The 27686-nt window shown below is 45.9% G+C and overlaps 1 protein-coding gene across 3 annotated transcripts in view; it reads left to right on the top strand.

Annotated features, from left to right (window-relative positions):
- Positions 1 to 27686, top strand: part of COG1 (component of oligomeric golgi complex 1) — a 47396-nt gene that overhangs the window by 5755 nt on the left and 13955 nt on the right. For 2 of the 3 annotated variants that reach the window (XM_029599258.1, XM_029599257.1), the window contains exons 5-13: positions 10923 to 11079; positions 11759 to 11969; positions 12533 to 13312; positions 13487 to 13633; positions 14439 to 14600; positions 15237 to 15364; positions 15673 to 15781; positions 16278 to 16387; positions 17417 to 17498. In XM_029599258.1, coding sequence (XP_029455118.1) covers positions 10923 to 11079; positions 11759 to 11969; positions 12533 to 13312; positions 13487 to 13633; positions 14439 to 14600; positions 15237 to 15364; positions 15673 to 15781; positions 16278 to 16387; positions 17417 to 17498 — 1886 coding nt within the window. Of the gene's footprint in view, positions 1 to 10922; positions 11080 to 11758; positions 11970 to 12532; positions 13313 to 13486; positions 13634 to 14438; positions 14601 to 15236; positions 15365 to 15672; positions 15782 to 16277; positions 16388 to 17416; positions 17499 to 26554; positions 26601 to 27686 lie in introns of all 3 variants that reach the window. The other variant, XM_029599260.1, reaches the window with a different exon arrangement.

Raw genomic sequence — 27686 nt, 5'->3', positions numbered from 1 at the left:
ACTAGTTGGAGACTACAATGCCAGTTCCCAAGAAGGAGATCAAGAAAGGCAGATACTCCATTTACTTTGTGAGGCTCAAGAAGGAGGGGATGTCTCACCCAGTCTTGGACCTAAAGCATGTCAACAGTGTACTTTGTATGTTCTATTCTCGAATGGAATCCTTAAGATTAGTAATGCTAACAATAAGGAAGGGAGAGTTTCTTACCTCCTTAGATCTTTCTGAAGCGTATCTTCATATCCCCATCAGGAAAAAACATCAGAGATTTTTGATATTTGCAATATTGGGGAACCACTACCAGTTCAGAGTTTTATTTTTATTTATTTATTTATTTTAAAACTTTTCTATACCGTCGCTAAGTTATATACCATCGCAATGGTTTACAAATAGGCACATAGACTAAGGTAAGTAAATGTAGGATATCTTACATTCTAACAGGTGCCAATAAAGTTCGGTTACAATTTCATAAATAAAATCATTATTTGAGTAATGTTGGTCAAGTCCAGGTATATTATTGAGTTACTATCGCTTTGAAATATTACTTCTTAAAAGTAGGATTGATTAAATTCATTCTCATCTGCATTACCTTGTACTTTCATTCTCTACCCTCCACACTCTTTAGTGAAGGCTTTTTTAAAGAGCCATGTTTTTAGATTTTTCTTAAAAGTTTTGAGATTATTCTGTAATCTGAGTTCGGGTGGCATCGTGTTCCATAGTATGGGCCCAGCCAATGATAAAGCCCTTTCTCTCACTTGGGTTAATTTTGCTGACTTTACTGAAGGGATTGTTAGTAGTGCTTTGTTTGCTGAGCGGAGGTTTCTTTGTGGAACGTGTACTCGTAAGGCTGTGTTTAGCCAGTCTGCTTCTTTATCATATATTAGTTTGTGTATGGTGCATAAGGCTTTGTATTTTATCCTGTATTCGATGGGTAACCAATGTAAGTCTGCTAGAGTTTCGGTTATATGGTCCCTCCTCTTTTTTCCCGTTAGTATTCTGGCTGCAGTATTTTGAAGTATCTGGAGTGGTCTTATCGATGTGCTTGGGAGTCCTAGTAAGAGTGCGTTGCAGTAGTCAGTGCTAGAAAAGATAAGTGTTTGCAATACTGTTCTGAAGTGGGCAGGTGTGAGTAATGGTTTCAATCTTTTGAGGACCATAAGTTTTGCGTAGCCTTCTCTTACTTTTATAGATATGTGGCCATGGCCCCGCAAATCTTTACCAAGGTGATTTTAGTGGTTGCAGCATTCCTGTGCGAAGAGAGACTATTAGTTCACCTCTTTTTGGATGATTGGCTAATTCAGAGCCAAGTGGAAGCAGGAGTGTCAGAAGGCCACAAACAGAATTCTCCAGCTCCTGCAAGCCCTGGGTTGAGTAGTCAACAGAGAAAAATGCCAGCTTAATCTGACTCAGTTCATAGTTTACTTGGGATCCCAGTTGGACACGAGATTAGAGAACGTTTGATGCCCAAGAGAACCACCAGGCTGCAAGCACAGGTGAGGGAGGTGTTGACTTCCAGATATCCTAGAGTAAGATTGTATTTACAGGTATTAGGGTCGATAGCTGCAGCCGTTGATGTGGTATCCTGGTGAAAGATCTGCATGTGCCCCCTGTTCTTTTGATGGTCTCCTCAAAGGCAGGACTACGAATGGCTCTCACTGTACCTCAAGGATCAATTTTAATGCCAGCTTTGTTTAATCTTTACTTGGCACCACTTGCCCTTCTGATTCAGGATTTTGGTTTCAGTGGCTATTTTTAGGCTGATGGTTTGCAGATTGTCACCTTTACAGATTTGTACTCTGATATTGATTGCTCAGCTTTAATGTCTTGTTTTTCTGCAGTTGCCTCTTGGTTATATGATCAGAAATTAAAACTCAGTCCAGATAAAACAGAGGCACTGTGCATTTCAAGATTGAACCAACCTTTAACTAATTTTTCCTCTTTGCTGAATGTAACACTACAACCAAAAGATGCAATTGGACAACAGGAGTCAAATTAGACTCCAGACTTTCAATGAATGATCATATTTCTGTTCAGAGATGATTTTTTTTTTTGATATTTAAATGTTATTAACCATAGCATAATAAACATCGAATCCTTTACATCATAGGGTAAGAATAGACAACATGAAAATGGTACATACACATGATGCTAGTACATAGAACAGTAATGAGTTAGCAACTACCCCTGAAATGCTATTCAGAGATGATTTTAATGGTTGTGCTTCTTGAGTCAAATCAGATTTTAACTAGGAAAGATTTAGAAACAGCTTATTCTTTAATCTTCTCTAGACCAAAAAGTATGATCCCATTACTGCCTTCATGATTAAATTTGATTGGCTTCTCATTAGCTGTAGAATTAAGTTCTTATGTTTTGTCTTTAAGGCCTTATCTAATGGATACTCCTCGTATGTTGTTAATATGCTACCAGCCCCAACGTTTTGTTGTGCTCTATTCAGCAGGCACTTCTGGTTGTTCCCTCTTCAGTTAAAATTAGCCTTGAGCACATTTGCACACAGCATTTCACTATGTTGCACTTGCGTTATGGAATAGTGTTCCACTGACAATCGGGGAAAGAGAAAAATTACCTGAAATTCATAAGGCCCTGAAAGCATGGATGTTTTCTCAAGTATGAGGATCATTTAGACTAGCTTAGAAAGTATCTGATGGCTTCTTTTTCTTTTCTGTTTTCTCTTTTTTTGATGATTAATGTCATTTTATTTGTATTTTATTTTTCTTATTGCATTTACTTATTTTAGAATTATTTTTTTTTGTTCATATTTTATTGAGAATTTCAAAGTAACAAAAGCATCTGGTATGGCAGTAGAACACTTAAGTACAAGCAATATGACCAGCCAATAAAAATGCAGATCAACAGTATGCACTGCCCCCTCAACCCTTCCACCATTCCCTGCTCCAACCCCTAATACAACAACTAAAGACTGCTCAAAGAAAATGAGGTATCGGAACCTAAGTAAAATCACACAGGGTGGTTGTTGCACATCCACTTTTATAAAAGGATCCCAAATCTTTTCAGATCTGTCCAGACCATGATTTTTATAGGTAATAAGCTTCCCCAAATGATTAAACTCCTCTAGGTAATGCCGTACTGCTCCCAGGAAGGGGATGGAGACTTTCTTCCCCCATTATGCCAACTTGCAGTGAGCTGCTCTTAGAATCACTGAGCTAAGGGTGGAGCCTTATCATTGATGTAAGGGGCAGGAAACTCAAAAGACAGAACTTGCGATCCAGTGGGAAGGTAACACTAGTTCCCTGTACGAACCAGGATCAGTCCAGACCGCTGGGTTATGCCTCCCTTCCAGCAGATGGAGTCAGAGAAAAGCTGAAAAGCACCCCCAGATAACCCGGTGTGCCACCTGCACTCCTTCAGTATTTCTCTGACTCCAGCAGATGAAGGATGGCATAACCTGCGGTCCTGATCCTTTGCAAAATTCTTTATTTGATTGATTAATAAGTGAAGGGGGTATCCTATCCTTAGTACCTTTTGACTAGATCAACTTGTAGTAAGTAGTAAAAAAAAAAAAAAAAAAAAAAGGGAAGACTGAAATCACTTTGTAATAGCAGGTAAGGCTGGGCTTCTTCTGGCCTTGGCCTTAACACCCGGAGAATATTGACACAGCCCGGTGAGTTGGGGGGGATTTACCGGTGGGCTGGTCCCTCCCCCCCATACAGTGCCAGAGACATCTTAATTCCTCTGGTGGGAGCTACAAATTTGATATTAAGCCCAGGGACGTACATTCCCCTGATTGAGTAGCTCTGAAAAAGAAAAAATAAATACATAAATAAAAGACAAAGGATAAGCCTTTTAAACAGAGCGAGCCTGCTGAACTCTCCCGGGGCTCCAGAGGGGGTGAATTACTTCATTCAGCTGATTTTCTGCTTACGGCTTAGATTGCCATGCTGCAATGATCATGATGTGCAGCGTGTGGAGATCCGGCAGTGCGGCTCTCTCGCAAAGGCCTCTGTTCCGGCTGTATCCCCGGGGGCGAGGGGCCTTCGCAGCTGTCGATTGCAGGGAAAAGATCAGCGTCGCTACGATTGTGTGGCTTAGGCCTGTAGAGAAGATTGCGTGGCTTAGGCCTGTAGAGAAGTAGAGGCCTGCCCCGTCCCCGACAAGCGCGGGAAGGGCAGCCATTTTGCCCGATTCAGGCCCCGATGCTGCGCAGGGCTCAGATGCTCAGGGGGAGGGGATTTCCTGCTGATTGCTCCGCCTGCGTTAAGCCCCCAAAGGCCTCGCGATTTGGGACATGATTCTTTTCCTCCTCCTGCCGTGCCTCCGGGGGGGGGGGGGGGGGGGGGGGGGGGGGCGGGCTCTTAAAGAGACAGTACCCATTTTCTTCTCAGTTTATTTTACTGCTTCACAAAGCTTATATGGAGGCTGAGGGAGACTTGGATGGGCAATATTCTCCTCCTGCTAAGATTCCCAGGACTGCGGAGGATCAAGGGGCTCCTAGGACTCGGCCTTCCCGTCCCGCTCCTGCCGCTGAGCTACCAGCGCCTTCCACTCCTCCGGGATCCGTGCTTCCGGACCGCTCCCCGGTGGATACGAGCGATGATGTTGACAATGCCACTCCGGTGGAGGGGGATGATCCGCAGGTGCTCTGGTTATTTCGTAAGGAGGAGCTAGACCCTTTGATTCCTCATGTGCTACAGGAACTAGATATTCAGACTCTGCAGCCGGTGACGGATCCTTCTTCAGGGGATCCTGTTTTGTCGGGCCTGCAGGCCCCTCCTAGAACTTTTCCTTTCCACCCGATGCTTTTACAGCTTATGACCCAGGAATGGGATGGGCCTGAAGCCACCCTAAGGGTTAGTAGGGCCATGGAAAAACTTTACCCGCTGCTGGATGAGTTCTTGGATCTTCTCAAGATCCCTAAGGTGGAAGCGGCCGTGTCGGCCATCGCCAAGTGTACCACGTTTCTGGTAACGGGAGGAGCAGCTCTCAAGGACCTCCAGGATAGAAAGCTGGAGGTTCTATTCAAGCGGATATTTGAAGTATCGACCCTTGGAGTTAGGGCGGACGTCTGTAGTAGTCTCATACAGAGAGCTACCCTTAGATGGGTTCAGCAATTACTCACACCTCAAGAGCTCCCTCCGGTGGAGGCAGAACAGGCCGACTGCATGGAAGCGGTGGTTGCTTATACAGCAGACACTTTGTACAATCTTCTTCGAACTTTTGCGCGCACGATATCCTCTGCAGTTTCGGCACGGAGGCATCTTTGGCTCCGCAATTGGTTGGCTGATATCTCTTCTAAGTCTCAGCTGGGTGCCTTTCCATTTGGAGGAAAGCTGTTATTTGGAGATGATCTGGAACAACTGGTTAAGTCCTTAGGGGACAATAAGGTTTACAAGCTCCTGGAGGACAAGCCCAGGCCATCTCGCCCTTTTGGTGTGACTCAGGGTCATTTTCGGGGTCAATGCCGTTTTCGTACAGGTAGGGTCTTGTCTTTTGCCCCTCGGCAGTCGTCAGCAAGGTCTCAGGCTTGGGCTCATTCCTTTCATGGTAGATGGCCTTAGCGCGATGGATCCTCCCAAGGATTTTCCTCCAACAAGGCTTCCCAATGAAGGTGCGCCGGCCCATTCCTCTGTTCCCAAGATTGGGGGTCTTCTCTCCCTGTTTCGCGAGGAATGGGTCAAGATTACTTCGGACTAGTGGATTCTAGATATCATAGAACACTGTTACGCTCTGGATTTTGCTCACCCACTTCGGGATGTTCCTGGTGTCTCCTTGCAGGTCTCGGCTCAAGGCTCTGGGAGCGGTTGTCCCGGTGCCACGAACGAATGTTGGACTGGCAGGAACTCCATTTATTTCATAGTCCCCAAGAAGGAGGGCTCCTTCCAGCCGATATTGGACTTAAAAAAGGTCAACAGAGCACTACGGGTCCCTCGTTTTCGAATGGAGACATTGAGGTCCATCATTGTGGCCATCTACAAAGGCGAATTTTTGGCTTATTTGGATCTGACAGAGGCTTACCTTCACATAGGAATCAGAGAGCATCATCGAAGGTTTCTGCGGTTCATAGTCTTGGGCGAGCATTACCAGTTTCGTGCGCTGCCGTTCGGTTTAGCAACGGCTCCTCGTGTCTTCACCAAGGTGATGATGGTAGTGGCTGCGTGTCTGCAGCGGGAGGGGGACTTAGTTCATCCCTATCTGGACGACTGGCTCATTCGGGCGAAATCGGAAGAGCTCTGCAAGGTGGTGGTGCAGTCTGTTTTGCATCGCCTCCATTCGCTCGGATGGGTTGTCAATTTCTCCAAGAGCCAATTGGTACCGTCCCAGGTGTTGGAATTTCTGGGAGCACGGTTGAATACGTCTGTGGGCAAGGTTTTGCTACCTCGGGAGAGGATGGGCAAACTAATGTTTCAGGTTTGACATCTTTGGCCCTTCCGTTTCCCAAGGTATGGGACTATTTGCAAGTTCTTGGTTCTATGGCATCTACTCTGGAGTTGGTTCTCTGGGCATTTGCTTATATGAGGCCTTTGCAGAGGATGTTTCTTTCCTCTTGGGACCCCAAGTCCGAGGAGTTCCACTTGCCCTTGCCCCTTCTGGATCCAGCCAGGGCCAGTCTAGAATGGTGGTTGATCCCCGATCACTTACAGCAGGGAATGGATCTAGAGAATCCACAGTGGATGATCGTGACAACAGATGCCAGCCTTCCCGGTAGGGGGGGCAGTCTGTTAGTCAATATCAGCACAAGGTCAATGGACAGCGCAGGAGTCCAAGAGGTCCATAAATCGGTTGGAGATAAGGGTGGTTCGTCTAGCATTGCGCCATTTTCTCCCGCTAATCCAGCATCGTTTGGTAAGGATCCTATCCGACAACGTGACAACCGTGGCTTACATAAATCGTCAAGGCGGAACAAAGAGTCGGCTGGTGGCCGCAGAGGCGGACAAGTTGATGGTCTGGGCAGAAAGCAATCTGCTCCAGTTGGCGACATCACACATAGCCGGAGTGGACAACGTCCAGGCAGATTTTCTCAGTCGACAAAGGCTAGATCCCGGCGAATGGGAACTGTCCGAGGAGGCGATGCGGCTCTTGACTCGCCGGTGGGGAGTCCCCCGGCTGGATTTGAAAGCAGCTCGTTTCTTCAGTCGCAGAAGGGAGCACGGGTCGGAAGGGGTGGATGCCCTGGTCCTTCCGTGGCCTCACGACGTGCTCCTCTGTGTTTCCTCCTTGGCCGTTGGTGGGGAAGGTCTTAAGGCGAATAGAGTCCCACCGGGGGCCGGTTATTCTCATAGCTCCGGAGTGGCTGCGGCTCGCAGACCTGATCAACTTGGCGGTAGATGGTCCCTTGCGTCTTGGTCACCTACCGAATTTACTCTGACAGGGTCCAGTATTTTTTGATCAGGCGGCTCACTTTTGTCTAGCAGCTTGGCTTATGAGAGGAGACAGTTGAGAAAGAAGGGCTATCTGGATGCGGTGATTACCACTCTACTACGCGCACGAAAGACCTCTACTTCTCTCACCTACGTTCAGGTGTGGAAGGTTTTCGATTCCTGGTGCAGTGGGTTGAAGGTGTCCCCGCGCCAGGCCACTATTGTGCACATTCTCGCGTTCTTGCAGGAAGGCTTAAAGAAAGGACTGGCATATAGCTCGCTTTGGGTTCAGGTAGCGGCGTTAGGCTGTTTAAGAGGTAAGGTTGATGGTACATCCATTGCAGGACATGCGGATGTGGTGCGTTTTTTTTGAAGGGAGCCAAACATTTACACCTGCCGGTGCGTGCAGTGTGTCCTTCATGGAGTTTAATGTGTGGTTCTCTGTGGGCTCTGCGGTCCTCCCTTTGAGCCTATCAAGCGGACTACGCTGAAAGATTTAATACTCAAGGCGGTGTTCCCCGTGGCTATCTGTTCAACCAGACGAATATCGGAGATTCAAGTGTTGTCCTGCAGAGAACCGTTCTTGCGAATCTCGGACTCTGGGGTTTCGCTTCGGACAGTGCCTTCTTTTCTGCCGAAGGTTGTATTGGCGTTTCACTTAAATCAGTCAGTTGAGTTACCAGCTTTTCCAGATTTGGATAGGAATTCTCAGACTCAGGATTTGAGGAGACTGGACATCCGCATGATACTTCTGCGGTATTTTGAAGTGACTGATGCTTTTCGATTGTCAGATCATCTTTTTGTCTTATGGGAGCAGCCCTAAGAAAGGGTGTAAGGCTTCAAAGGATACTATTGCTTCGGCATACGTATGTCACGGGCGGCAAGTGCCAGATGGTCTTAAGGCTCATTCGATCAGATCTCAAGCGGCATCTTGAGCAGAGAGCCAATGTGTTTCGCCACAAGAGATTTGCAGGGCAGCTATTTGGAAATCTTTGCACACGCTTGCTAAGCATTACTGTTTGGACGTCCAGGGAAAGGAGGGACAGAAAGAACCGAGAATGGGGGTAAGGGAAGGCGTGAACTGACCAGGGATTGGGGGGGGAGGGAGGGACAGAGTGAACTGGGAATGGAGGCAGTGAAGGGAGAGAGTGAACTAGGGATTACAAGGGAGAGATAGGGCCGGGATAGGGACAGAAATGAGCCAAGATTAATGTGGGGTTTGTGTGTGGGGGGGGGGGGGGATGGAATGAATCAGGGTGTGTGAGTAATTCATGAAGGAGGTGGGGAGTGAACCTGGGGGTTTGTACTATTGAGGGAACCAAGATGTGGAGAGGACTTGAAGGAGGAGAGTGAGGGATCAAAAAGGCTTTGGAAGGGGGATAAGGGAAAGAGTATGGCTGTGTGATTTGGAGTGGTTGTGGCTTTCCTCCTTCTCCCCAATTACTAGTCTTTCTTTCTCATCCCAGTCTTCCCTTGCTTTCCATATTCCCATCCCTGATCCCTCCTTTCTTTATCCTCCGTGAATTCCCCATCTTTTATCTCTCTACCCCTCCTACCTTCTTCATTTCCCTCTGCAGTCTTCTTTCTTCCTATTCCCAGGTTCCTTACTTTCCTTCTGCCCCAGCCCTAGTAAAATCCCTTTTTCCTCAAATAAATAACCATATAAATTAACTGGACACACAAATGTCAGAAAATAACTTCAATTTTATAAAGTAAAAAAAATATATATTTATATTGTAAATATATGCAAAATTAGGCAAATTTGCCACATAATTGTTGCAGAATTTTGAAAAATCTGCAGAATTTTCAGACTCTTGCTGCAGAATCTTGAAAATTTGCCACAGGAAACTGGGGGCATTGATGAAAACAAATCAACATAATGGCTATTATTCAGTGTAATTATTGCAGTGCATTAAGTCTTAAGGCAGACCATCTAGAAGCTCAAAACTTGTCCTATTTGCCTTCAGCTGTCTGCAGTTAAAAAGAAAAAGGAGTGGACTCAACTGAAAGAGGAATTGTCTGTGATTAAATAAGCCTTCCCAACTGTTCAGCATCCAAAATATTCCCTCATTTCCACAGAGAGTTCAGAAACCCAGGAACAAATGAATTTCAGTGGTCTCTGGGAGGGTAAGATCTGTGACACAGACGCCTATTCTTCTAGATGATACCCATACAAAACACCTTTTCCGCATTGGACGATGATGCTCCAGAAATGGAAACTGAAGTGGTATCTGAAAAGAACGACACGCAATGCACACAGAAACCCTCAAATATTTAAATCATAACAGAAAGCCTGTTCTGCTAAGAAATAATGTCACTAGAGTCCTAGAGAAACCACAAAATATGACCGAACATCTAACAGAAGCTGTTTCTGGTGGGAGACTATATTATTAGAGGCACAAAGTTGGGGACTGATTTTGAGGGATACACAATAGTTAAATGCATTCCAGGATCCTCAGTTGGCAGAAATGCAAATCAGATTCAGTGCCATTAAATTAAAGTAAGGACTATAAAATTGATGTTATCCATCCGGGGGCCAATAGCATCCAAGCAGTGCAGAGAGATTTCAGACTCTGGGGAAGCAGCTTGGGCAGCTAAAGACCATTCCCTGTACTTGCCCAGATCAGTCCAAGGAGGACTTTGTAATTGGCTCAAGATTCCTAGAGGTAATGACGGCGTTACCTTATTCAGGTTACATACTGCTCGAGCACATGCCATTTATTAGGACTAGTCTGGCAGGGTGATAAGGAAGGTGAAATTTAAGCTGCTTTTAATTTCCTTTCCTTGAATCCTGACCAGTCCAGAACCCACCCATGGGGCAATAGTGCCTTTTTCTTATTCTTTTTCTGGTTGGCTCTTCAGAAATATTTGGGAAGCCCACTAATATTGGCATACAGGGAGGAGAATAAAGTTTTTCCCAGAGATGGAAGAACAGGTGAGCCTGTTTGTGGCCCTCGGATAAGTAGATCTATAATTTTTGTTTAGATACTGGGGTAGAGGGGGGACAAAAAAATTGTGATTAGACAAAGGCTTGGGCACAAACCTATTGACGGCCCTTCTTGCTACACCCAGCTATATAGGGGAGCATGACCTCAGAAAAGGCTTGTATTCTTAGCCTCCACTTGCTGGCAAGCAAGAATAATCCAATTAGCTTAGGTCCTGACTAGTCTGTCAGGACCTAAGGACAAGAAATGAACAGGTATGCTTACATTTCACCTTACTTGAGTAACATTAAGACAGCTAATTTCCCACTGTAGACTTCTCTGGCTAACTGTAGCCAGATGGCACTGAATATCACTGCTGTTCACTGGTTAAAATTATCACCCTTCCATCACTGCCACTTTTTTTTTATTCAGCAAAATGTTGTGCGGGTGATCGGCTACCTAGCAAAATTTAGCCAGTCAGCTGGGGGGAAATATTCAGATCTCGAGTTTTGGCTGGATATCTTGAAAAGTTACCTGGACAAAACCCTTTGCCTATCGACTTCTGTGTGTTTTCGAGATGTCTTTTCATTGAATTTCACTGGCTGTGTTTGTTCCTGTCGAATTTAAGTGGAGCTTGCTCACTATTCTGTGGCTCACAACTGTTTCCAGGGCAAAGTGTCCGAGTTCTGCAGGAAGAGATGAAGTCAGGAAGCTGGTTTAAGTATTTGCCTTCCTCCATCTTGGATTTCCAGCCAGCGTTGAGGACCTTGGCCCACCCCATCAGTCGAGACTATCTGCGGGACACGCTTCAAAAATGGATCAGCATGTAAGAAAGGAGGGAACCAACGCTGTGAATCCGCCACATGCTCAAAAAATAACCAAATGAATTCAGCTAACAGAGGAACACTTGAGGGCAGTTCAGGAGATTAAATACCAAATACTGTTTGCTTAGTTCGGTCACACTTGTCCTGCCTCCTCTGTTGGCTGTTTTTATTATTGTTTGTTTCTGTAATCCTGTGATTAATGAGTTTTGGTGTTAATGAGTGTTTGCTATGCTTCCTTAGGACTGTGCAAAGCTGCTTGACAAAGTGAGATTTGAAGTCCTCCCCTCCCCCCACCTCTGACTAGATATTTATAGGGTCGGGTGGTTGTACTGTGATTAACTTTAGTGTGTATTTACATCAAGCCCTCCTTGAACAGTTGGGTTGCAGATATTCCTCTAAAGCAGGGTGGCAGAGAAGGGCATCTGTAGATGATGGCCAACTTTATTTGTAGAATAGGAAGATTAGCAGCTAGCCATTAGTAACCACAGAAATTTCTCTATAGCTTGGATGCTCGCGTGAGAGAAATCAGGGTCACATGACTTCATTTATGGTTCCCTGACTACTGAATTTCTGCTCCTTTAAGACAAAAGGCTTAACACCAGCGATGGGAAAGATCGTGTTCTGATTTGCAGAATTACGGTGCATGCATTTAAGCCTTGATTTTCTTGAATTTGTGTCCAGGTGCAGTGAGGATATCAAAGCCAGCATTGCGACGCTCCTGGTGTACATAAAGACTCTGAAGGGACTAGCAGGAATCCGGGACGCTGTGTGGGAGCTGCTCAGCAGCGAGTCCATGAGAAACAACTGGGAAACTGTGTGCTGTCGCCTGCTGGATGGACCCCTCCGCTTCTGGGAAGACCTGCTACAGCAGCTCTTTTTGGCCAGATTGCAGGTGATGGGGCTTGGTTACTGGGAAGGGTGGTACAGACAGGAGCCAGTCATTAGCACTGGGTTTGTTGTTTTTTTTTTTATTTAGCTACTTCTGTCCTTATTCCATTTTTCCTGTCCTTCAGCAGTAAGCCATGACAAATACACCATCTCCTGTTTTCTCTGTTCAGCTGTAGATGGCATACTCCCATGGCCCAGGGAACAGAGTCCTTTCCAATACTGCTTGTGGCTAATTTCATGTTATACTAGTCGTCCCCCCCCCAGGGCTCTGTAGGTTGTCATTCGGTTCAGCCCAGGGCTAGTGACCTGTCCAGCTTGCTGTAACTCAAAGCATTAAGTACTGTGCCATTCCTATGGCAATCTGACTTACCCATTCACTTTGGGATGGATTGTGGGTTACCACAGTGCCAGACTCCGTTGCCTACATTAACTCTCAGGGCAGTACCTAAGGAGACAGCACACTGCCAGAGGTGGGTATCCTTCCAGCGCAGTAACATTGCCTCCACGTACACTAGCTCAGAAAGGGTGAGCTGCTCTCTGAATAACATTCTGTTGTGTGTTTTCCAGACACTAACCAAAGAAGGATTTGATTCCATCTCTAGCAGTTCCAAACAGCTTCTCCTCTCTGCGCTTCAAGAACTGGTTGTAAAATCCAACAAATACGTACACTTTGAATACGATATGGCATCATTTCTCTGGTCGGAAAGCTTGAATGATCTTCCTTCTGATGCAGCGTGGGTCAGTGTGGCAAACAGAAATCAGTTTGCCAAAAGTGGCTTGTCCATGAAGGCCCGGGGCCTCACTCCTTGTGTTCAGAGCTTCTGCTCTGCTTTGGATGCCAAACTCAAGGTCCAGCTTGATGACCTGTTGTCTTACCTCCCGTCTGATCCTTCCGCATCTAAAGAGCCCTCCATCAGCTCTTTGCCTGCACAGATGCAGCACTCTGCTTTTGACAGATATATGGATGCCAGCATTGTGGAAGAAATGCTGCGAAGTCACTGTCTCGCTTGTGTGGAGTATATCCTGAGCTGTCTGGAAGGAGAACTGCAGAATGTCCAGGGGAGCTTGGAAAACAAGGACACACTGGACATTCAACTCAGCCCAGTTCTGTTTATGGCAAGGCTCTGCCAGTCCCTGGGAGAACTCTGTCCTCACCTGAAGCAGTGCATCCTGGGAAAATCGGGCAGCTCGGAGCAGGCGTTGAGGGAGGCACGTCCAATAAAAAAGCTGGGGAAAGGGAAGATACAGGAAACCAACCCAGTGCTGGCCAAGTGGCAGGAAGTGAAGGAAAAGCTCTTGCAGCAGAGCCTGGCGGCCTATCGCATCTGGAGCTTGGCAGTTGTAAATGTAAGCAGCTATGATTTATTTTTTGGCGATACGTATGCCTCCAGTTTATATTTCTCCAATACCACTTTATAAAAAAGCCTGCAGCTTTGTAAGCGATGTTGGCAGAGGGCTTCATGTACAGGTGTCACTGTTATGTACCGCTGCCTGTGATTGCTAGTTGTCTTCCTTTTACAGGCGCTGGTTCAAAGCTTCACACAGACCTTGCTCCTGGAGTCAGCTGGATCTATACTGACTACAGCTACCAACTGGGAGGAGACGGAGATCCAGGAGGAGACAGAGTCCGGAAGCACTGTGACCTCCAAAATCCGTCTTCCTGTACAGGTGCGAGAAGCCTGCCCTTAAAGAAGGGGAAAAAGGAGGAAGGTCGGTTGATGCACTCAGTAGCAAAAGTGTTTCCTGGATTTTTCTTGTTTGGTTAAAACGTTTTCAAAGGATTTTATGTGGGTAAATGAGTGGGTTTACTGATGGAGAAAGCCCACTTCAAAATTCCATCCATCTCATGCAGGGTCATCTTGGTTAAAGTACACAAGGGAAGAATTTATTATTTTTTTTGTAACACCCTGCCCCCTCCCGGTGCACTTCCTGGTGGGGTGTTTGCAGCTGCAAACTCTGTGGGCGCTTCTGTATCTGCAGTCTCTTCCCAACTCTTTGGGGAAATTTCCATATTCAAAATGAGCCTGCAGGCCCATGGGGAGGGACTGGAAATTGCCTTCTCTATGCATACTTGTACCGTTTTGTGTTACTGATTAGCACGTGCAGCACTGCTTCCTGTAGAGTCGGGCCTAAAGAGGTGGGGGAATGGGTGTCTCTTGCCTCTGAATGTTAATTGGTTATTGAAGTGTTTTTCTCTTTCTGGCCAGTCCCATTCGAGTCCAGCAACGCCACATGTGCTAGTCATGCGCTGCAGCATCTCTCACCATCTCCTTGCTTAAGCAAGGAAACTCCCGAGTCACACAAAGGGGGGTGTGGCTACAGACGAGAGAATAGAAGGAATGCATGAACAGATACATTTAAAAACTGATCCTTGAAAGTATTTTTCTGATGATTCTGAGCTAGTTAGGACTGAGCCAAACTCCAGCGAATTCTTCCATGAATATCCCAAGGGTTTTTTGTTTTTCTGTTACAGGCTTCTTGGTACGTTCAGTCACTGTTGTTCAGCTTGTGCCAGGAAATTAATCGGGTTGGAGGACACGCCTTCCCTAAGGTCACACTGCATGTCCTGCTGAGGAGCTGCCTGACGGAGGTCACCACCAGCTACGAAAAGCTTTCCCTGGAGAAGCAGCACAAGGTGTGTCACTTGGATATGTCGGCTAAGAATTTGGAAGAGTCTGTATTTTTTTTTTAACCTCCCAAACAGGTTTTATCATCATCTGAGTGTAGTGACTTAAAGCAAGAGAGGATTTCACTTCACTGTGAGATCAGAATCACCACAAAGAACCATTTAAAAAAAAAAAAAAAATGGAAATGTTAATTGAACAGAAATCCCAGGCCTTAATACTTGGTGCATCAGGTCTAATTTAATTTGGTAATTAAATAAATTGGACTAATGTATTTTGTAATTGCATGGCTTTAATTAAAAAAAAAAAAAAAAAGTTGACAGCACAATGGTGACACCTAGTGGCCTGACTCAGGATACACACGTATTGGGCTCTGGCGGGATCCGGGTTTTGTGGCCCCTGGCCGAGGGCTGTTGCTGCATCTGGCTGTACTGTATGGAAGGTGTGGGGAGCACCATTTCTGATTGAGCTGGAAGCCCAAATGGAACAGGACAAAACAGCTGGGCCACCCCAAAAAAGAAAAAAATGTTGAGACTGGCAAACCTGGCCTTAAATACAGAGCTTAATACTGCTTGCAATTATTAGGAAGTTTTTTTTTAATGTGCTTTAAGATCTGCCCATTTAACTCTTGTGTGTGTGTGTTACAGAACCAAGGTCTCTTTCCCATGACCCAGAACAGGGCTCTGCAGTTGCTGTTTGACCTGCGCTATCTGAGTATACTTCTAACTCCTCGGAGCGAAGATGTGAAAGGAAGCAAGAGCAAGCAGGATGTACGGTGCGGTGTACACTGTCAGATTAGGTCCCTCCTTTCTGTTGCCAGCATGCTCGCCTTCTTCTGAAAGTACACCCCGGGGAACATTAAGAAAGCTGCTGGCAGGGGGGGCGGTGGCAAGTACGGAGGGCAGTCCAAGCAGTTCAGGCTCGAGCTATCGTGTGACCTGGTGGCTTTATAGTCAGGGTCGTTCATTTCTGACAGCTCTCACATTCTGTAGCAAGAGGAGGAGAAGCTGTGACTGATTTATCATGAAACTAGCACATGTCACAAAAGGAGATGCAAATTCACCCTTTGCCATCTCGTTTCAGGATTCAGAAGGTGGCAGATCTTCTGGAAAGCCATATTGACCCATTTGACCTGGATGTTTTTATGCCGTACTTAAACAGCAACCTTAATCGTCTGGCCCAGCGGACCTCTGTAAGTCCAGGGAGCTGCTTGGGAGAAATTGCTTATCTGTGTGTAGTGCATGTGTGAAATTGCCCTGTTTTGGGAGCAGGTGAGGATTCTGTACTCCGTGCCCATTACACAAAGCCATTGGTGCATGTTGGGGGCGGGGGAGGAGAAGAAGAGGCAGACTTTACAATCCTTAGGTTACAGCAGTTTATTTTCTTTTCAGTCTAACAAAGGAGAGAATGAGATGAATATCCCTCCACCCCTTAAAAAAAAAAAAAAAAAAAAAGTCCTGCATGCCACTCCTGAGCAAAGCGCTTGTTTCCTGTTTGCTGCCACCAAGCAGAGCCTTATTAACTGAATGATAATATTAAATAGGAAGGTTGCAAAATCCTAACAAAGAAGTGAAGACGGGATTCAGAAGTGCCAGTAGTTTCATACGGAAGCATGGCAACCTCTGCCTGTGATGTGAACAGGTCACTCTGTTGGGGCACAGGTGACCCTGCTCTTTCTTGTGTTCTAGGTTTTGTTTGGATTGCTGACAGGGGCAGAGAATCAGTACACTGCCAGGAGTGCCCCGTTTAGCACCCAGGAGGTGCACAATATCCTGCCACTAGCAACTAGCCAAATCCGGTAAGAGATTTTGTGTTTTATAGCGAAGGTTAGGTTCCCACTAAAGGAAGTGATGTCTGCGTTAATCAAGAAAAAGTGAGAAGATTTCCCTTGTTCATTGAACCTTTGTTCAGACCGATGACCAGAGCCGAGGCACTGAGCAGTCCTCTGCATTCTGTCGCTGAATAATGGAAGCACTGCCCCTGAGCCTGCATGTGCATGCAGTGACCAAGACCCAGTGCTCCAACTTAATTTAGCTTTAATGCCAAGTTCTGGCACATTGCAGCCACCGCCCTCCCATGCAACGTGGCAGTTTACTCCAACAGACACCTGCACGCTTGTGTGGACTGTGGAGGAAGAACAACAGACCTTTGTGTGTGTGTGTGTAAACATGTTTTGGCAGTATTAAGACAGTGAGCACTAGAAAATTTCTTTTCTGGGGCTGTCTGAGTGGCAGTGCTGCGGGCTGCCACCCAGGAAGCCAGGTTGACTCCCTAAGCCCAGCTTTGCTCTCTGGGTCCTAGTGTAACAGTGACACCTAGGGATCCAGCCTGAGGGGGTGCGTATATACTGGGTGCTGGAAGGAGCTGCGGTCTGTGGTCCTTGAATTTTCACTGCCATAGGTTATGTTAAATTAAAAAAAAAAAAAAAAGAGGAAAAACCACAAGTAGTTGAAAGAGGGCTATTGTCACCAAATCCCAGCCTCTGTTTAAATTGAGTTGGAAGACCAAAGGGGCAGGAGGATACGGGAGGGTGGAGGCCCCACTTTTTATATAGCAGTAGTTAGTTTGAAGGCATTCGCAACATACATCCAGTCCCTAAAGTAGATGAAAGCAAGTTATGAAACTTAACCAAAGAAACTGCTACACTCAATGAGCTGTGCCATAATCCTCTAACATTTTTTGTATTTCTACACACAAAATAGTTTGTAAACCTAGGATGACTTTAGCCCCAATGACCCTGTCATCTTTTTGATCACCTATTTTTCCCCTAAAAATCTGACTTGTTTTATTTTGCAATGCAATTAATGCAACTGTTTTCTCTCATAAGATTTGGACTCCTCCCGCTTAGCATGTCAAGTTCTCGCAAGGCCAAATCTGGTTCTCGGATCACAGAGACAATCAGAGCTCCGGTGAGTGAGACTTAGGGAGCTAAAGCTAAATCTTGCAGTATCAACCAAGACTATAAAAAAAAAAAAAAAAGACTATAAAAGATGCCAGAAAGGTAAAACTGCAGCTATATGTATTTCCTGGAAAATGAATGCTACCCTTTATAAAAGAAATTGTTGGCCAGTTATGTTTTAACCTTCCTCTCCCTCCCCCCAGTCAGAAAAATATTAACTCAAATGGATTAGCTAGGGGTCTGCATTGAATAATCCACTGGGATCATTCTCCTTCCAGCTGTAACCTAAAGGATGTGTTTGATTAGTGAGTGGTGGGGTCCATCAGCTGATAATTCCCTGCCAGGTTATCAGCAATAAATGTAAACCTTAAGGGGAAGAGACTTAGTATTTATAAGCTTAGTTAAAAGGGTACTGGGACAAATTCTTCATATGCAAGTCTGCTTTATATAGCATACACCGTGTGAATTTGAATTTCTATAGGGAGTGTTTGTGAAAGGCCCAGTCATCGTGGAGAAATGCTATATGAAAGTATCCTATATGGATTTTCATGAATAGTTTTCCACATTTGCACAGTGCTGGCAGCTCAGTAAATACAATGTTTAATAAAAGTTCTGATAGGACACCCCAGAGTCACCAAGAATCATAGGGTCTAGTTGCTTAGGATTTCTCCTATTTTTGTGTCTAGGGGAAAATGCTTCGTAAATAGGGCCCCTAGTTTGGTAGGATCCCACATTGCTTTTTGCTTTTGTTCAGTGTTTTTCTGTCTGGCACAAAATGGGGAGCAAAATGCCATTCACTGCTTTCTTTTAAGTGCTGCCTTGTAAATAATTCTTGAGGGTAACCATCAGCAGCATTAAGAGCTCTGTTTGCTGCCTGTTTGATCAATTTTAGTGGGATCCCCTGTGAATCAGCTCTTATATCCTTTATTAAAAGGGGACTGAGTGTGAGTTTCACTTCTGTCTCCCTTCCTATTGGTGCTGCAGCCTCTTGTGGCCCAGATAAAGAAAGATTTGAACCAGGCTTTCTTTAGTGTTCCCCATTAAAAAGCTCTTAGTTATGAATAATTAGTCATAAGTCTCTTCTCATGTATTGATGGCAACAAGAGTTTTCCTTACAAAACAGGAGCCCTGCATGAACACAGATCCTGCAGTAGCATTTAGTGTTAACAAGATTGGGAAGTTGTACTCCATGGTGTGCACCACTTCTAAAGCTGCTGTTTATACTGCGTGCGCATTTCCAAAATGTGTGGGTATGAGTGAGAGGCAGGAGTTTGGGTGGTGGTTCTTGTAAGAGACGAGCCCTGTGGGTGCATTTGAGAGCTTGAATTGTGTGTGCTCACTAGCAGATGCTGCTGTTGGGTGGTATTGGAAAAGGGAGGGTGTCCCCTTGGTAATTATCGCGGTCGGTGGGTTTTCTTAGCTTGTACATATAACTTGGTTGCTGCTCAATTTTACGCACACAGGGGCGGATTTTCAGAGCCCTGCTCGCCTAAATCCGCCCAAAACCAGGCGGATTTAGGCGAGCAGGGCCCTGCGCGCCGGGAAGCCTATTTTACATAGGCCTACCGGCGCGCACAGAGCCCCGGGACTCGCGTAAGTCCCGGCGCTCACGGGGCGGCCCGGGGGCGTGGCTGCGCCCTCCGGACCCGCCCCCAGGTCGCGTCCCGGCGCGCAGGAGGCCCGCTGACGCGCGGGGATTTACGCCTCCCTCTGGGAGGCGTAAATCCCCCGACAAAGGTAAGGGGGGGGCTTAGACAGGGCCGGGTGGGTGGGTTAGGTAGGGGAAGGGAGGGGAAGGTGAGGGGAGGGCAAAAGAAAGTTCCCTCCGAGGCCGCTCCGATTTCGGAGCGGCCTTGGAGGGAACGGGGGTAGGCTGCGCGGCTCGGCGCGCGCCGGCTATACAAAATCCATAGCCTTACGCGCGCCGATCCAGGTTTTTAGCAGATACGCGCGGCTCCGCGAGTATCTACTAAAATCCAGCGTACTTTTGTTTGCGCCTGGAGCGCAAACAAAAGTAGGCTATTCGCGCTCCTTTTAAAATCCGCCCCACAGGTTTTGTGGCATTGGAAAAGTACATGCTTATGTGAACTTGGAGGCAGGAATGAATGCTCCCTTGATGCATCCAATATCCTTATATAATACCAATATTTCTGATGCCTCGAGTTTCATGTGAAAAAGAACACAGATAGAAATCTGTGTTGACATAAGGCACTGTCCAGCACTTCCTGTACAGAACCCCTAAAAAAAGTAAAACCAAATGAAATGTTCTCTGTGGACAAACTAGATGATACAGCCACACATCTGGGGTGATGTCATCCGACAGCGCCGTTACAGGTACTGCTCTGTAGTACTTTCCATGCGCTATCCCTTTTGGCGCCCTTGTTGCAGTTTGCCTCAGTCTGTTTTTTTCCTCGCTTTGCTGATAATTGGGGAAAACCTCTCCCTTGCTGAATCGCTGCACATAGATTAAAAGAAAAAGCTTAATATTTTAAAACCTTTAGTTTACGAGTACTAGAATTTAGTTAGGATAAGGTAAGTAAATAAATAATTCAAAGATGCTTCAGAAGGAAGACGACCAAAAAAAGGTAAAAGTCCCTTCAAATTATGTCAGAGGTTTAAGGGTGAAATGGCAGTCCGTGATTTCCATGCCCTCTTGCTACAACGTTTGGGTCCAGATCACAACTCTGAAAAATGTAGGCCGTGTGGGATTATTTCCGCTGCTCCAAGAAGACTGCTTAACCTCCATAGATTTAAAAGATGCTTATGCTCATATACCAGTCTGTCAACAACACAGAAAATATTTGCGTTTTGTATTTCAAGAGCAACACTACCATTTGGTCATGCGGCTGCACCAACAGCCTTCACCAAGTGTCTAGCTGTGGTAGCGCCTTATTTGTGAAAGCAAAACCTATTGATCTTTCCTACTGATACTTGGGAAGATTGACTAGTATTGAGTACATCCTACATAGCATCAGGGAAGGATGCAATGCAGATAATATTGACCATACAGCAACTCAGATTCCTAGTCAAGTTCGAAAAATCCATTCTACAGCTATTTCGACAAATATTTCATAGGGGTTCCATTAAATATGATAGGCAAATCCTATCAACCTTACAACAGGGCCTTTTAAAGCTAAAACACCTGATCCAGAGGCTTTCTGTCAAGAAATGAGGAATGGCTCGCAGTTTTCTAAGGCCTCTCGGACACATGGCATCCACGGTGCACATAACCTCATTTGTTTGTCTCCCAATCTGACATGCCCAGTACCATTTGAAAAGGACATGGAACCAGCATACTCAATCATTGGAGCACAGCACAGAGATAACTGAGCCTCTGACAGTATTGCTTACCTGGTGGAAGCTAGAAGAAAGTATTTGTGCTGGTCCCAGCATTCCTGCTCCAGATGCATACACTGATGCGTCTCCACATGGGATGCACATTCCATTGCCCTTGTGTACAAATGTTATTGCAATCAACAGGAGCTCAAATGTCACGGAAATTTCCTGGAACCGAGTGATTCACAAAGTGCTATAAGTGATTTGAGACCTGGATAGAAAGCAGAGTAGTCCAGATTCAGACAGACAACCAAATGGCAATGTTCTACATCAAGAAGCAAGGAGGAACGGATCCCTAGCCCTCTGTCAGGAGGAAGTGTCTGTCTGTCTGGGAATGGGCAGTTGCCAGAGGGATTACCATTTCAGGAATATACATACTGGGAATACTTTAGCAGATGCTGGGAGTCATCATCTACAACCACACAAATGGTCCCTTCATCATGAAATAGCACAACAGCTTTTCAGATTGTGGGGAACACCAATCTTAGACCTCTGTGTCTCCATGCAACAAGGAGACATTAATTCAAACAATAACTACAGAGGCATTCTACGTTCCTTGCAAAAAAGGCCTCCTTTGTGCCTTTCCCCCATTCCTGTTGATGTCTTGCACAGTTCTCAAATGAAGGAAAGATAAATGGAATAGGATTCTCATAGCCCCTTAGTGGGCCAAGACAGGTCTGGTTCTCGTGGCTTCTGAGATTGCAAGTTTTATTAGCTCTGTTATGGACATTCTTTCTAAATCTCATTCCCAATAAGAGGGACCGATAAATCACCCTAGTCTCATGTTGCTGAAATTAACAGCATGTATATTGAAAGTTTTTAGTCCATAAATAACCACTTCTAGGTCATCCTAGTCTAGGAAGCCAGCAAACAGAAGATCTTCAACCTTTAAGTAGAAACATTATTCCATATGATGTTTGAACTTGGGAATGGATCCATTCACATGTCCGGTTGAGACCAGTCTCACTTATCTGCTACATCTCTCAGATCTAAAGCCCCATGTTTATTCGACTGCACCTAAGTGCTATTTTTGCTTACCATAAACCAATTACCCAAAACCCCCTTGTAAGCAAGTTTATCAAACGTTTATAGAGCAAAACCCCCTCGGTAGTGCCTCCACCACCACCACCACACTGGAATTTAAATATTGTACTTTAATCGGTTATTGCACCCACTGTTTGACCGTCTAATTACAAGTGACTTGAAATACTTAACTTGGAAAGTGCTATTCTTGATTGCAATTACATCTGCCTTAAAGAATGAGTGAGCTGCAAGCTTTAGTTGATTAGGCACCCTCTACTCAAATATGATAAAGTAATAATATGGACTCAGCCCAAGTTTTTACCAAAGACAGTCTCCAAATTTTAAGTTAATCAAACCATAACGTTACCAACCTTCTTTAAAGAACCTCTGTACTCGTTCGATTGCCAAAGAAATATAATAATCTATTTGGACAGGATGACTTTTTTGCAAGACAACTCAGCTATTTGTCAGTTTTCAGGCCCACAAAAAGGGAATGCCTGTACAAAACCAGACGCTTTCCAGAAGGTTATCAAATTGCATTTCATACTCTTGCAAAACTCTGCAATGGGATCCACCCTCCAGTGTAACAGCACATTAGATAAGAGATGTAGCTGCTTCAACAGCTTTCATGAATACTGTGTCTATATAAGACTGTAGCAAGGTGGGTGCCTTGGAACCAGCAGGTCCAGTGGGTTTAGGGTTGTAGCTGTCGTACGCTGGAGTTACCGGCTAATCTATAATCAGGCAAGCTGTGCCTCAGATTCTGATTTAATGCTCCTAAGCCCCTGCTTTCACAGGGCTGGATAGGGTGCCTGGTGATATTTATTTATTTTATTTAAAGGATTTATATACCGGAGGTTCCTGTATAATATACATATCACCCCGGTTTACAAGGAACGGTAATTATCGCTTCATATAGCGGTTTACATTGAACATGTTAAAAACTAAGTAACAAATTTTATTTATTTATTTATTTATTTATTTAAAGAATTTTTATATACCGGGGCACGTAGCAAAACATCACCTCGGTTCACAGTGTAACATAACATAGCAAATAGCTTTACAATGAATATAAATAACGGTTCACAATATAAAATGATATAGTAGCAGGCTTTACAAAAGATTATTATCTGCTTGTAAACTATATACAAGAGACTGAAAATTAACTATATACAAGGGAGGATGCAGTCAAATTTGACTGATAACATGGGCAACAGTAAAGGTTTGGGGAGGAGGGGGGGGGAAACAGAAAACTATTGCTTCATATAGTGATTTACATTGAGAGGTTAAATGATATAACTGATAGTCCTTTGTCGGCAGAGGGATTCACTGTTACATTCCCTTAGTTCACCTTCCCAACAAGGTATTCAGGCTGTAAAGACTAGCACTGTCTCTAAATATCCCAAAAGAAAAAAACAAGTCCATGAAGCAGAGATATTCCTTTAGTCACTTTTATTATTAAACGTCCCTGGTGCCTTCTCCATTCATGCAAATCTCATGCCCCAACAGCATTATTATTCTTCCATAAATCACAGGCAGAATTCTTGGGTTCAAACAAAGCATTGTAATTTCAGCCCCACTAGACCCTAAGGCAGGGTCTGATCAGGCTTCCATCTGTTTTCACCAGCCTAAGCAGTAGTGGGAAACCCTAACTAGCAGGCTGATGCAGTAAGGTGCGGTAGAAAGAAAGAGGTGCATTAGTGCCGGGCGCACCCGCGTTTGCCGCACGCACAGTCTGGATCACATACCGCTCGATACTGTATTTAAATGGCATGCAAATGCAAGCCGCGTCCATGAAGCGCAATCCATTTTACTGTATAGGCGCTATACAGTATCCTGGGTGCGCTGGTACCTGTCATTTTAAATGACATTTGAAATGACAGGTACCAGGAAGTGGATCCCAACTTTAAGCAAAAGAAAACCTAAAATCCAATGCACCGGGAAAGCCACTCTTCAGATCGCGACTAATCCCAGCCCCCCAGCCCCCGCTCACCTGCCCTGGCCGCGTCCATGGGTGCCGGTCTCCGGGGCAGCCCCAGTCCTCTCTCCCATCCTCCCGGGGGGCAGCCGGCGGTGAGAGCGAGAGCAGCCCGGGGCGGATTGCGAGGCGGCTTCCAGCAGCCCCCGCCGGCGAGGGTGCATTAACGCGCGCCGTGACCTGAGCGCCCGGCTGGACGTCGGAGGTCACGGCGTGCGCCCATTCACGATCACTGGCGAGGGCTGCTGGAAGCCGCCTCGCGATCCACCCCAGGCTGCTCTCGCTCTCACCGCCGGCTGCCCCCGGGAGGATGGGAGAGAGGATTGGGGCTGCCCCGGAGACCGGCACCCATGGACGCGGCCAGGGCAGGTGAGAGGGGGCTGGGGGATGGGATTAGTCGCGATCTGAAGAGTGGCTTTCCCGGTGCGTTGGATTTTAGGTTGGGCAGGCAAGAGTTTAGGTTATGCCTGGAAACAACTGGTCCTTCCTTCCTGCTCTGGAGCTGTCAGCGTGCCCGCACAGGAGACCGGCACCATGGACGCGACCAGGGCAGGTAAGCGGGGGCTGGGGGAAAGTTTGCCCGATCCTGGCTCTTGTCCCAGGGGGTGAGGGGGTTGTTTGCCCGTGAAATTTCGTCTCTCTGACCTGACGCTCCACACTAATGCAGGGGTAAGGGTAGGCGGTAAATTAGGTTAAACATGCGGCAAAACTGCAGGTTAAAAAAGCGATAATCGGGGCGCACGTTACTGTATGGGAGGGAATAGCTAATCCGATCGTTTACATCTCATATACATGCCGCGGGCGGAAAGGGTTTCCCGTTGATTTAAAGAAGCGGTAAGGATGGGTTAAAAGGGATAGTGAATCGCGGGTTGGACTAACGCGGCCAAATTGTGAGTAGAAAGCGGATTAGAAGCAGGGTAACCGCGGCCGCACTTTACTGTATCGGCCTGTAGTATAGCAAATTATTTGCTTCTCTGGGACCTGAGTTTCACTGAGGCAACTAGTACTATTAATTAGGAGTATCCCTGGTTTTTTTTAGCTAGCCCTGGTTGGTAATGCCAAATGCTTTACTGGGGACTGAGTTCATTTCTGTACATTTCAACACTTTGCTTTACTAAGCAGGGGCTAGCTTACCCCTCTATTGGTCCCAGGCAACTAATTAAGCATGGTCTTTTACTTCTGGGAGTCTCACAAATAACAGCTTTTTAATTCAAACAAAACACTATTCCTATGCATTTCCCTACTGCAGTTTATAAGCTGAGGCGAGGTTTACTCCTGGGCATGTTACAGAATCCTCTCTCTTACCAGGGCTTTTCAAGCAGTGTCAGTGAGGCTTTTCTCTGTCTCCATCTGCTGGCAGGGATGAATAAACTCAGGAGTCTGGACTGATCAGGGAACAGTCTGTACGCTGCTGCCATTGTCCATATTCTCTTTACTGCTGAATACATTAGAGTCCCCTGGTGCAGCAATCCGATTAGGGCAGAACTTAGCACAGCAAGCAACCCCAAACTTCAACCAGGTTATAGCCTCACTAGCTTTTGCCTTGTTCATCATAAGTGTGTGGCTTCCCTCATCCATTTATACAAAACCTTTCCTTTCATTTTCAGTTTATAATAGTGTCCTCCTTGGGCAGTATGGCAAAGGGAAACTATCACTTAACTTAAAAGTCATGTTGTGTGGAAAATCCTGTCTCAGGGTCCTCTTCATCTGAGTCTCTTCCCATGGTGAGTCTGCTCAGCTATTCCCCTTTGTTCTCCCAGCAGTGATGTTTTTCTTCCTTTACTGCCCCAGGAGCCTCTTATATCCCTCCCCTGAGTCTTCTGTGAGGTACTGACGACGCCTCTGGCCCAAGAGACTAGGCAGAGGTACTCTGGGAAATGTAGTTCCCTGTACAACTACTTTCACTTTTTTCTTACGATCTCGCACTGATCCTATGTTTTTATCCAGGGATTCCTGTGCAGGGACTAAGACTCAGATTGGTGTATCACTACAAAGAAACATGCAAGGCAGTAGTTTGGGCAGCACTGCATTCCTTAACCAAACATTACTGTCTGACAAGTGATCTTCAAAAGATATCGTCTTTGGTCATGCAGTTTTAGCTAATCTTAAATTGTAAAAATAAATAAAAAGATGGATTGTAGAACGATGGAAGCAGAATTTAGTGCTGGAATCCCCAAATGTGTGGCTGTTTTTGTCCAGCTTGTCAAAGGAGAAACTGAAGTTGCTTACCTGTAAAAGGTGCTCTCAATGGACAAGAGGACAAACAACCACACACACCCTCCCACCTTCCCCGTAAGTTAGAGTAGCTATGGAATGGACTGAGAACCGTGCAGTGTCCAATGGGTGGCGCATGCTCAGTTAGAATAGTACCAGACTCAATGACATCACCCCAGATGTTTGGCTCTTTGCCCTTCAGTCCATGAAGAACACCTGTTGCAGGTAAGCAGGTTCGCTTTCTGTACATTGAGGGTGTAAAACTGGACTTTCTCAATCTGGTCTGCTGCCTCCATATCCAATTGAATTGTCAGGCTCCCACAATGAATATACGTACTATGTGTGTATATGTATATGTGTGGTTTGCCATGTATGCAGGTATCTCATGCATATTCATGGTGGGTTGATCTTGAAAAGTTGTGGGCCACCAGGACAGGTTGGGGAAGCCTTGCCGTAGGAGATCCAGATCCTGCCCTTGTCCCAATATCTAATGTTTCTTTTGTACATTGTTTCAGTTTTCTTGCAGTGATGACCCATAAATGCTGTGGAAATCTCACTGGGGTATTTTGTTTTGTAAGAGTTTGCTGTGGTGTGAGTGTGTGGCCGTGTTTTGGTTTTTTTTGTTTGTTTTTTAACCTTCTGGTGAAATCTTTCTGCTGTTACATTTATGCAAGCTGGTTGTTTCTGCTGCAGCTTGGCTCCTGTACCATAATATGCTTTCCTACATACCAAACTCTCTTAATCATTTCCCATCAGGAAGCCAGGATTTAGTTACATCTCATGCTAATTATATTCCCTTTAAAATTAGAAGATACTTGAGTCAGTCCAAAAGTCAAAGGCATATGAAAGCCACCATGGGTTGTGGAAAGCAATCCCATGGATTGTATTGAGCTGTTTATAGATACTGCAGCCGCCTATCGCTTTTGGAGTAGGGCACTTAGTCTGTATTAGGGATGTGAATCGTTTTTTGACGATTTAAAAAAATCGTCAGATATTTTTTAAATCGTCAAAAATCGTTAGAGTCGCGATACAATACAAATTCCCCCGATTTATCGTCAAAAATCGTTAAATCGGGCACGGGACTTATTTGGGGGGAGGGTGGGAAAACCGGCACACCAAAACCAATCCCTTACCCTCTCCCACCCTCCCAAACCCCCCCAAAATGTTAAAATACCTGGTGGTCCAGTGGGGGGGGGGGGTGTCCCGGCGCAATCTCCCGCTCTCGGGCCATCGGCGCCATTTTGGCTGCCACTAATATAAATGGCGCCGATGGCCCAATAAAACAAAAAACAACCCACCCGACCCCCTTAGCCTCTCCCACCCTCCCGACCCCCCCCCCCCCCCAAAACCTTTTAAAATTACCTGGTGGTCCAGGGGGGGCGCGGGGAGCGATCTCCCACTCTCGGGCCATCAGCTGCCACTCATAAAGATGGCGCCGATGGCCCTTTGCCCTTACCATGTGACAGGGTATCCGTGCCATTGGCCGGCCCCTGTCACATGGTAGGAGCACTGGATGGCCGTATTGCCAATATTCAAAATGGCGCCGGCACCATTTTGACTACTGGCAATACGGCCCGAGTGCAGGAGGTCGCTCGCGGACCCCCGCTGGACTTTTGGCAAGTCTTGTGGGGGTCAGGAGGCCCCCCC

The sequence above is a fragment of the Rhinatrema bivittatum genome, chromosome 4 (assembly GCF_901001135.1).
Source record: "Rhinatrema bivittatum chromosome 4, aRhiBiv1.1, whole genome shotgun sequence".
Lineage (NCBI taxonomy): Eukaryota > Metazoa > Chordata > Amphibia > Gymnophiona > Rhinatrematidae > Rhinatrema > Rhinatrema bivittatum.
This window is presented reverse-complemented; position numbering and strand designations above follow the sequence as displayed.